At 40.3% G+C, this 12,308-nt stretch overlaps 1 protein-coding gene across 1 annotated transcript in view; it reads right to left on the minus strand.

Annotated features, from left to right (window-relative positions):
- The window catches only part of LOC135703850 (uncharacterized), a 63,888-nt gene extending 52,706 nt beyond the window's left edge, over positions 1–11,182 (minus strand). Inside the window, exon 1 of the mRNA XM_065225193.1 lies at positions 10,955–11,182. Within this exon, the coding sequence (XP_065081265.1) occupies positions 10,955–11,075 (121 nt within the window). The 5' untranslated portion in view covers positions 11,076–11,182. The remainder of the gene's footprint in view (positions 1–10,954) is intronic.
- Positions 11,183–12,308: the final 1,126 nt, after the last annotated feature.

Raw genomic sequence — 12,308 nt, forward strand, 5'->3', positions numbered from 1 at the left:
ACTGCGTTCAGAAGTGTCGTTTCCGTGCTACATTTTTTTGAAAAATTCCAATCGCGCCATTTTAAAATTTTTAGAAGATTTAAAATGGCCGAATTTTAGTGATCAATTCCCATAATGTGAATCAATGCCCATAACAAACAATTACGGCGTGGATCTCCTCTATTTGTAAATATCTCAAAATATTAACGAAAAAATCAAAGTATTTTCAAAAACCATGTCACAGATAGAGGTTTTCGTGCAAAACAACGTTTGTTCTACGGATATTTTTGCTTTTGAGGCTACTCCAGGGAAATGAAAATATCAACAAATATTTTGATATATTCAGCCAAGATGTCCCATTCCTACACCCAACCGGAGGATGTAAGAAATGCTTACGATTTTGATATCCAATGCAAGAATATGGAGACCGAAAAATGTGGAGTGTACAAGTGAGTGAAATTAATTATGTCAAAAAAAAAATAGAAAAATAGTTTCCGACTGGACTCGAACCATGAACGTTGCGATTATCAGATCTGTGCTCTCTCCACTGCTCTCACCATATTTCGGAATATAGATTGGCATAAAGCACGTTCATTTCCTCTAATGCTTTTTCTGCTGAACGGGGATTGAAGATAATCATGTCAAGTATGTGCGTCGTTCTACGATGTTATAAATAAAATGTTTGCTGGCATAGTCGAAAGCGTAGACAGAACTGGAAATAAAAAAATATAAAACAAAAACCATAACATCGCCTGTAAGGTCAACTTATATCATTCGCTGCGATATTCGCTGCGAAGGAAATGCATCTAACATTCAATGTAATACATTTCTCGTTTGCGTGTAGGTTTAAAACTTCAATAACAAAAAATTACCTTCTTAAACGCTGTCCAGACTGGAGAGTTATAACATGTTATAACGGTTGTCAAATAATTGCAACACAGAAACCATCATCAAGATAGCGCTATAACATGTTATAACTCTGTAGTCTGAACGTATTATTAAACATTATTTGAATTAAAATATGCTAACTTCTGTGAAATTTTCAAGTTGGACACTTAAAAAATGACAAAAATCATAGAACAACAACTTTTGATCAAATTTTTAAACTTTTTGTTCAAACAACTATTTATAAACTTTTGTGCAGAAAACAATTTTGCAAGCTATTTATGCAACAAGTTGCAAAAAGACGATTTTTCAGCACGAGTCGTAGTTTATTCAACGAGGTTTTCCAATAATGATGGATTGTTGAAGATTTCGTTATATTATTTAATTAATGATTTTGGCCTTTGCGGAATAGACTTAGACTCTGTCATAGGCATAAATTTATCATCCAATTTAGCACTTTTAAACTTGCATTTTGGTTTTTCGAGAATATGTCAGAAGCTTTGCTTTATCAATGAAAGAACTATTTTATCAACTCAGTTCTATCTATCGATTCTTAAATATAGTAATGTGCTATCATGCCAGGGAGGCAGCTCCGATATCTGGACCCTCACACACCTGGTTTGAGTTTGACCGTTCAGTGAAAGGGACAGGTTTGCCTGGCTGTCCAAAGAAATAACACAACTTTTAGGAATTGGAACATGATAAACAACGGTTGCCATACAGCTAATCCAGTTGCTAATTGATTTTCTGAAGATTTTTCTTCCTTTCGGATATCATATTTTGAACAGAAAATAATTAGGAACACTATGAACCTAATTTGACGCAAACATCATTTCTGATATAACCGTGCCAAACCATGACAAAATTGCAATTAACACGAAAACCGATAAAACTGGGACCAAGCAGAAGTTCTTAGCTTCGAATGTTGACTCATTTAAGGGATACAATTTTTCTTTCACTCATATAGGGAAGGGCGCTACTTCGTCGTAATCGCTCATTTCCGTTCTAACGATCAGAAATCATCAAAAATATCAATGATTTCACCATACACAAAACAATAATACGCTTGTTCCGATCCGTTAGTTCATAAACCACAACATGAAGCCTATTACAGCGCATTGTATGAATATTTACATTGTATGGTATGAATTTTGTTCTCAAAACAAAAAAGCACTCCTAGCGTCGACGAAGAAAATGTAATGACGTTTCAATGCGTTAGGACGGAATTGAAACTCCTAGGACGAATTTACAATCAAGAAGCAGTGTTACATTTTTAATAATATCTCAACAATGTTTGATTCTTTATCAAATCCAAGCTGAAGAAATTTAGAAGTTGTTTTTGATGAAAACATTCCATGTTTTGTTCAAACCCTTTAAAAAAAGAGAGGTAAAGTGAGGGATGTGCTTAGTAGGACGGAAATTAGATCAAAAACCCTATTGGCCAAACAAGGCTATCCACAAACAGTTTTCGTGGTGAATGTAAACGTTGAGTGTTAATAAAACACTAGTGGTTGATTATTGGGAGCTATTTCGTGAAATACTTGTCTGAGTGTGGGCATAGCACAAAAGTGCGTCACGTTTGGACCTGCGTCAAATATGGTACCTCCACGGTACATAGCAATATCATGAAAAAGATTGACACAATTCGGACATATTTCTTCGATACGAAAACTGTTATGATAATCTTTCCGATGACATCTTTCCGATGAGCTCGAAATGTCAACGCAAACAGTTAATGATGGAGGCTATTGTTGTTGACATACTTTCCTATGTTATTCATTCGAATTGAACAATTAATCAACTCCCTTTTGATGTACGTCATCAAATTGAACTTATTCTCGTGACCTGATTAGAGGTTAACAACAGAAACAGTTCATTCACTCATCATATGGTTGAAAAAAAAAATACATCGTATCGGGTAGACATGAAATCACATCTACCTATGTGACCTATAAACAGTGTCATGTCAAATCAATTCATCGGGACAGAAGGCACCCAAGCAAACCTGCACACAGCCATAGGCCATGGGAAAACCGGTGACCAAGTAATTGTAATATGTATAGTATATATGATCTACAAATAACATGCCTGTCCATGGTCGCAATCAACGGACATATGTGTATGTAATTATTATCTTTTCATATATATAAGGACACGAGCGCGGCCATTACAGAGGTAGACAGTTCGGACAATAATTGTGCTAGCTAAGTAGCGGAGGTTGAGGAATCAATACTTAAATCATGAAGCTCTGAATTCATTACTTCAACTACATTTGTCAATAGAACTTCCTAGAGGCGACGAATTCATTTTTTTTTAATGCCAGTTATATTCCATCGACAGTAATTTGAAATCAAACAGCCATTCAGATCATTAGGTGCTAATTTTGAGAATAACCAATTCAGAAGTTCATGGTTTCATAATTTGTTAATGATACTGACAGTAATCAAGGATCGCTCCAGCTGTGAATCCTGCCACAGTCATTTATTTCAAGGACACCATTACGACGGAATATACCTTCATGGCATGAAATGAAAAGTTCTGCGTCAAAATAGAGTTGTACGCCTACCGCACCTTTGTAACGGTGGCAAATCACAACAGCAGAAGTAGATCCAATGTGGCAAATTAGTGTTGTTTTCCTCGTCAAACGCGGTGCAATTTCTTGTTGGCATGCAAGATACAATGAACCTCCAACCATATATAGAGGCGGCCATTCCACAGCAGAATGACGTTAATCATGACACTCCAGTCAGTGCTCGAGCTCTGCTGTACCCCACCATGTCGTTGGTGGTATGTCTTTGCGCCGTAAGCCGCTTTTTCTATAGCAAGAATGTAGTATAATTGAACCGATCGACCCAACCGGCTACCATGCGTTTCCATCCGTTTGTACACACGAACTCAATTGTAAAAGTTTATTAGCCTTTTCCTAACCTCAAAATGTCCATCACATTACTGTCCGCGGTACTTCATGTATAACTAGACATAATTAGAGAGGGTTGTTTGTCCTAAATTAAGATACTCCATTATTCGAAAGGACAAACGGAGCACCTCCCGCACAGAAAAAGCTTAAGTCAACAGCAGATGTGCCGAGGGCGCCTTGGTGGAAATGATGGCGACACGCTATATGGCACTGAACGAACGCGATGGCGTTTCAATATCTAATTTATTACTTCTCATCGATACGTTAAACAGACCCCGTTAGAACGTGACAATAGTTGATTAAAGTACACACACGTTTCATGACGTTCCTTGCGTTACTGTCACTAAACGGGGTTACAGAGTACTGTCGGGGTATTTTTCCCACTCCTGATGGGCAGTGTAAATTATTGAATTCGATACAAATTTTGTACTCATTGGGTGATTGGAGGTGGAGTTTTTGGAATTAATCATATCTGTTGTGCACGTTAGGAGAACCACGATTGAAAAAGGGGAAAAACCAGAAAGCAATGTACATTCAGAGTGATGCAGTTCAAGATAAGAACGTAAAAAGAGAAGGCCTTGTTATGAATTTTCACACAAAACTACAAAAAATCTAAATTAGTTTATGTAGGGGGAATTACGTATTCTCATCGATCTAACCAGCGTCCGCACTTCTATTAGCATTTTCCCAGCGTCACGTACACATATGACGTGTTTGCTTGTTTACATTTATCTGCTGCTTGCTTCGCTATCCAATCCTATCGACAGATTTGTTCAAAACTGAATGAAAGCGCTTTTACAATGCTCTAAACTACTCAGGTGAGTATGACTATTGGCGGCAGCTTCTTTTTCTTCGGTAACCTTTCCATTTGAACTGCGTGTAGCCCAGCTGATTTATTACCGGCAACTCTAAAGCAACCACATTTTGTAGTGCATGTGTTTCATTTAAAGAAAAATCAGGCATAACAGAATTGCTCAGTCGTAAAAATGTGATCAGATTGAAGCTCATTACAATGAAATTAAAGTTTAAATTTTGGTCGCCGAAAACAGTTAAAAATCCACTGATGCAACAGTAAGATCCAACCGGTATTATCCTCAGATTCAATCTAGATCACGAAGTTCGGGATGCTTTGACGTCGACGTCGATGGTAATCAATACGATCTTAAACAAACGTTTGACAAATCTTCAAATCAATTATCGATTTTTTCGCAAACTTTTCTCATACTCATCAGGTGTGATTTACACTATTTGATATAAACGGCCACTGAGAATAATAGAGAGAGTCACTTCTACTAAAAGATAACGTCTTCTTGTTCCAGTTGGGTTGCAATCGAGAACTATTTTCGCTGGGTCGTCGTCCGGCGTTCTTACGACGTGCCCAGCCCACCATTGTCGCCCCATATTTGTACTGTGGACGAATGATGATTGCCCCAGCAGCTCCTCCACGATCCGTATTCCATCTGCACTCCACCGTAGATGGTCCGCAACTCCTTCCGTTCGAAAACACAAAGGGCGCGTTGGTTCTCGACGAGCATAGTCCAGGTCTCATGGCCGTAGATGATAAGCCAAATTTTATCAATTTCCCGAATAAAATTCTATCTTTGGTTAGGTAATGTAAGCGGGAGTGATGATAAATGTCCAGTGTTATTCAGACCAAATTAGACCAGACATTGCGTTAGTGCGTAGATTTTTTATTTTTATAGGTTTCAACGCAAATTTTTATGTCTTTTTACGTTTCAATTGGTTTATTTTTGTAAGAAATCTGCATTCGTAAATGTAACGATAGCCACAGGAAGGAAATTTTAATATTTAGCGAAATTTTCGTGCCCCTTCGATCGAAATGTTCGTTATTTGTACTATGAATGCTCATGTTGTTTTTGGGCTCTCGAATTTGTCGAATTATTTTCAATCTATGAAAATTTACACACGATAAATTCATATTTATTTTATGACGCATTCGTAAAATACAAGCAAATTCCGAAGTGGTAAATAATTTTTAGAATATAAACGAAACTAGCTTCATATAAAGTACGAACCTATTTCGTTGCAGAAAATAACGAATGGATTCCATCTGACCAAAACCTTTTTTAGCTGCCAGTAGGGTTTAAAAAAATAAACGATTAAAATAGACAGCCCAGGTGTATTAGTTATGGCGCTAGGGTAGATGTACCAGTTATGGCTATACGCTCCTGTTATGGTGTGTTCCAATTGACATATGGGATATATATTCTCTTATATTCTCCACTCACTTTCTTAAGCTAATCTGACCTGCTTTCTTCACTTTCTACTGTCTTGGGGCCCCTTCTTCGTTCCGCTACCACAGTTGCTGCTATCTTCTCCATCCTTTCCTTCGGTTTTGGCTTCGTTATGTCGCTATTCGTTGCACCGTTTGACGAATCGTTCGCGTACTTGTCACGGTTCCGCGACGCTCATGGGGTGTTTACATCTGTGCAAATTTGCTAGCGCTACACAGCAAAAAAATAATTTTGTTATCACATCAAAGTGGATGCACTACAATCATGTCGAAAATTTCATGTAATTTTTATGACCACATAAATAAACAAATGCAGTAAAAGCAGCGTAATGTCAGTTCATGCATTGTATTAATGATAATTTTGTCCTTTTTAGCAAGTAATATTACACCATATTTTCGACATGATTGTAGTGCATCCACTTTGACGTGATATCAAAATTATTTTTTTGCTGTGTAGTGTACTAGCCAACTAGCACGAATTTCAGTTGCTCCTGAAATCTCAGGCTGATAGACGCTGATGCCCTGTTTACATTTTTTTTACTTTTAATGATCTTTATTTCTTGTATTTGTTTGGTTTACATGTATGAATTTTCAAGTGACACAGATGCGTTTTTTCAACTTTAGTTATTTGGAAATTTTAATTATTATTTACTGTTCCTAGTCCTATCAGGCCTGTTAAAGTATGACCACCTTGGTGGGATTGGTTTTTTTTTAAATTGGATTTAAATTACTTAAAACTACTATTTACAACTACAACTAATCTACAACTACTATATACCTACACCTAACCTACTATATACAAATTGATTATCAAAGCATGAAGGTAGCTCCACTGTAATATTTTCTGGCGGAGGGACGACACAAACGAAGGCATCCAAGTTTTGTACACATTGTGCAACCTGATTTTCAAGCGGACTTTGAATAGTTGAGCCAAGCAAATGCGATGCAGCAATATGATTGCCGATCGTCATCATTTTCGACTCTGAGAGGTGGAACCGGTTTTGGATGATTTTCAGCACCTTGGCTACCTTCCAGAATGGACGAAAGCGGCGTCTACGCACATTTCTCAAGCGAATCAGTAACTGGGTGTGGGAATCAATGGCAACAAACTTACCCCTCACAGGAACTTGTCGAACACACGTCTCGTCAGCCACGGATATGGCCTGGTGGAGGCCTTCCAGAGTCCGGTCGATGTCCTCTACGGTGTCAAGCGGCTGATTTTCGTTGATGGTCGGTTGGTGGTCGGAGCTTAAATCGTTGATTGCCACCGGCTTGGATAGCCCGAAGTTCGTCAGAAAGAAGTCCAGCGTGGAAGGGTTTCCCGCCGGAGAGATGAATGTCGGTTCATCCGGAAATTGCACCGTATACAGCCCATGCTGCGAGTGGTCGAATAGTAGGTTACCGTTCTGGTTCCGTTGGTAGTTGCGCCATGCTTCATGACGAGCATTCAGATCCCCCCAACAATGAATCGGGAGCTCCTCGTGCGGGTGATAGCGGTGAGGTCGTTCTTGAATTTCATCCTTAGTCCGTTGCTAGCACCACACTAACGAGGGCAGTATACGGCGATAAACCGGACGTTTCCGGTTGGTGATTCCACCTCCACACTAAGGGCTTCGATGATAGAAGTGCGGATATACGGCAGCGTGCAGAACTTGATTCCTTTCCCCCCCGAAGTCGATACGATCAAGCCGGATAATGTGGTGATCAGGCAACCAAAAGCTGTCACCGGATTTAAGATGGGTCTCTATTAGGAGGCTCACGTCGATATTATGCTTGCGGAGGCAGTCAGCAAGCTCGAGTCTTTTTGCTCTTAAAGAGCATGCGTTCCATGTGACGATAGTTATCGGTTTAGACACCATACCTCGCACCATACTGAATAATAAACTTACCGAGCACTTAGATCTGTTGCTGTGGCACTGACGAAGAGCGCTGGTCATGTCTAGATAGAGCTGGAATTAGGGCGTAACAGCTTTTGTAAACAATGACTTCTGTCGATGATTTCTAGAAACTCAAGGCTCGCTCAAACAAATCAATATCACCATCAGGTAGGGGAAGACTTCCCCTACCCGTTGGTTATGTTGGCTTGCGTGGGCGCGCCTTGAATTTCTATAAATCATCGAGAGAAGTCATTGTTTACAAAAGCTATTAGGCCCTTATTCCAGCTCTATCTATATGTCGACGAAAATCTTCATCAGCTCATCCGCAGAAAAGAGATCGGGATTGACGTTTTGTGCTGATACTTGTCTCCAGAATAAAGAGGGGGATGGGGAGCCTTGTCCAGCAGAAGCACCAGACGTTTCTTGTCGGGGGCCGGATTGCACCCGTGGATTTACTTGACCGTGTTGCGTAGCAGGAAGAGGTGGGAAATCCTCCACTCTGAATGCCGGCGTATTGTCCTTCGTTCGTCCTGGTTGATTTCTTGTTGACGCCTGCTTTCGGATCCGCTTGAAATCTTTGCGTTTGGGGCACTGTTTGTCGGACCCTTGATGAGCGCCATCACAGTCACAGTTGGCGCATTTGGGCGTTTCCGATTCGTCGACAACACACTCGGAGGAGACATGGTTTTGGGCACATTTGCCACAGCGCGGCTTGACGAAGCAGTTTCAGGTGTCGTGCCCGAAATTCAGGCAACGCTGACGCACTGGGTGATGTCGTGACGGCCGCCACGGTATGGCTCCCATAGGACAGTGATGGAATTGATGGAGCGGATGGTCTTCAACGCATTGAGTGTAACCGTTCCCTTCTGGAAATGCACCAGGAAAAGGAAATCCGGAAACTTATTGACGTTCTCGTCCCTCCTTGTCATCCGGAAGACGGCAGTTGGGGCCAACTTGTAGCGGTTCTTGTTTTCCGCTTCGATCAACTTCGGGTCAAAGTTCGGACCCTTGATGACGACCTTGAATGGTTTCTCACCGGGAATGTCGTGCGTGAAGAATTCCACCTTGGAAGTCCTCTGGTGGGCGACGACCAAGTCATACTCCGCTTTCGTACGGAGCATCACCTTGGTGCCGACTCTGCCCAACTTGAATTCGGCTTTAAAGCCCAGCGACGCCAGATCTGCGATGAGATCGTTAAGATGGGCATTTTTTATTACCGACGGAGGTAGCTTTACTACATCACTGCCGTTCGTCGCAGTGGCATCGTTGCGAGAAATCGTGCAATCGGACTGGCCCCGATTCTTCTTCCTCTTTTTGTAGTGCTTTCCTGTTACAGCTGGTTGGGTATGCCCATCGATGGGAAGAACAGCAAATCTGTTCGATGTTGGCACATCCGAGCTTCCTTCACCGGGGTTCTGGTTCATGTATTTTCTAAAATCTGACTAAACAAGGAGGAGGTGGAGAAAATTGGGTAACGTTTACTCAGTTGTTGACGTTTGCGAACTGATGAAAATTAATTTATATGAATCCTAATGAATGTGGGCGTCTTAGTGGAATACCTGTATATAGAAAGAGAGAAGGATTAATAATTTCCATTTAATTTCACTACCTTATTTGTAGACGAAATACGCGTATCTGTCAAGGATAAACAAATAAGGTAGTGGAATTAAATGGAAATTACAAATCCTTATAACTTTCTTTATACAGGTATTCCACTAAGACGGCCACATTCATCAGGATTTATCATGGGATCCAAGTCGTTGGAGCCCAACAAATTCATTGGATTGAAGAAACCTTAGCATCAGACGACTGCTCATGAAAGTAGATATGATAACCTTTGTTTTTCAAACAATATGAATATAGTCTTCACTAATAAATGCTACTAGAATCTAGAAGTAAACAACTTCGTGACGTAACAACGCGACCTAAAAATAACGTTTTATCAACTTCAACTCAGTTTTAGTAGAAATTTTCTGTTAAATAAATATTTTTTGATATTACTCCGATAATTTCAAACCTTTAGACAGGTGAACCTCAATTTAAAGTAATAACAACACGGAACATAAGAAATTAAGTTGAAAAGTCGCGGTGAAGAACTTCATGGAATTGGCCAAATGATTTTTTCATCTTCTCAGCAAACGATGCGAACCACGTGAGCTTTCCATGCGCATCCACATCATCACGGCATGGTGGCTATCTTAACTCCAGAAAACAGCATTATTTCCACCACTAGGTGTGCTACACGCTACGAAAAAGTCATGTAAATAGTGGTTCCCTGAGACCGACACATGTAAGCGACCCTTTTTGGCATAATAATCAGTTGAAAGAAACGGGAAAATCAATTCAATCGAACGTTCTCTTCGTCGAGCTGCTAATGTTTTGGTTTGAGAACACTTAATTTTACATGAAATATTTGTTTACGTTCCATGATTTACGTCCAATATGGTTTAAGTCTGGTGTAAATGTAGTTATTTCTAAGTGTGTTGTGTTCATTAGTTAAAATGCTTCTCTTTCCGTGCTGAAAGTTTACAATGAACGGTTGATACCAGGTATTCATTTGAAACACATTAACTCCCATTGGGATATTTTCCATATTCAATGAAATTCTGAAATAATTCCCATAATTCATTTCAGTATAAATGCCCTGAAACAATTGCACATCGCTCATTTTTTCGCCATGCCCTTCAAACTGAATGTTACAATCAATCAGCGGCAAAACTTTCATCCACGTAAAACTCTTAACCGAAAGTCGTTGCATTCTTTGTGGCGGATTATACACCCGTCATTTATAATATAATATACCACCGCACCAGGATCATGTGTATCAAACATAGCCTGGGAAAAGTGCGTACTTGCACGTCAATGAAGTTATTGACACGTCGAGAGAAATTGTTCATAAACAGCCAACGCGTTATGAAGGTCAAATAACCTAGCACCATGCGTCGCCATCGTAACAAAACGATTTCCCCTTTAACCTGGTAGGTACCCGATAGGTTGGCACAATGCACAACTTTATTTATTGCCTACCGAACCGTCACTTACCTTTTGGTGGTGATGAATGGAAGTACAAGCCGTGAGTTTTCCTCCTACGGTCCCTGGGAGGACCAGGGGGAGCCATCTTGGCGGGTTGTATGGGTGCAGGAGCTATCTTCGGCACCACCATTAGTGTTCGATTTTGTTGCTCGCAATTCTCAGACAGTTGTCACTAGTCGCGGTTCGACACGCGCTGTATATCATTCTATCCAGATGCCAGATTGTCGCAATAGGTTCCGCTAATATGGTTTCCGTCGCGTGGGTGACAATTGAATTATCGCTAAGATTTGGTACTCCCTTTGGGGAATTCTGATTCGATGCGTGTCTCAATGGTTTACGGCAGATTGACGACTGAGTTCTGTGGAAACGAAACGAAATGGAAATGTTATTTATTATCTACATAGGTAGCTGAAAGGTTCTATGGCGAAGGATTTTCAAATGGGAGGCGTATGTATATATGGTACACAATCTGGGAGTTTTTATCATTAGCGACACGTATGATGGTGTCAAGTGGTGTCCATCCAATTGGTGCCACAATCAATAAGATGGACAAATTTTCTGGAAGGTAGAAAATAATGAGAACATCGTTTTGAGACTTTCTCCTTGAAATACCGATATAGTAGGTGAAGGTGGCATAAAAAATTCAAACACATAATGATAGTCCATTAAAACAACGCTATGGTGCTATGATTGTAACGCTAACTCACATTAACAATACGGTGTCATACATTTGCATTGTTTCTCATGATTTAACTTGCCCTTAATAAAGTTATGGTTAGGTCAACAAAAATACAAATGGTTGAACCAGTTAAAAGAGGTCATTTTTGATTGATTTTGTTTTCCGTCGACTTTGTTTTCCGTGCTGAGCACCAATGCTACCGACGCCAGGAAGACAGCTCCCACACCTGGACCTTACCTATCGACTAATCAACTCACACCACAAAACACCACAATAGTTCAAATAATGGACGCAGTGGTTCAACTCCCCCTAACAAAAAAAAATCAACTCATGAACCGGAGACCAACGGCTTTCCTTCCGTGATCAGAGATGTTATGCCTCAGAAAATCCCGGCGGCGCCAACTGGGATTGAACCAAGGCCTGCTGGGATGAGAGGTAATCACGCTCACCAATACACCACCGGCGCCGCTGGGGTAACGACATCTCTCGGGCATCTCGCGGAAAACAAGCTTGCACGCTAACTCCCAAACAATATTGCATAAAAGTTCTCTAGAATGTATAGAAACGTCAAAGTGATCCGATGCCAGCGCTGCGGCGAGTAGTTCGTGGAACTGATAATATTCAAATCAACCGTTAAATGCGTGAACGAAGGTACACAATGAAGTGTTACGTATGTTTGTCTGT

The sequence above is a fragment of the Ochlerotatus camptorhynchus genome, unplaced genomic scaffold (genome assembly GCF_037179485.1).
Source record: "Ochlerotatus camptorhynchus isolate MF236.1 unplaced genomic scaffold, CSIRO-AGI_Acam_v1.1 ptg000222l, whole genome shotgun sequence".
NCBI lineage: Eukaryota > Metazoa > Arthropoda > Insecta > Diptera > Culicidae > Ochlerotatus > Ochlerotatus camptorhynchus.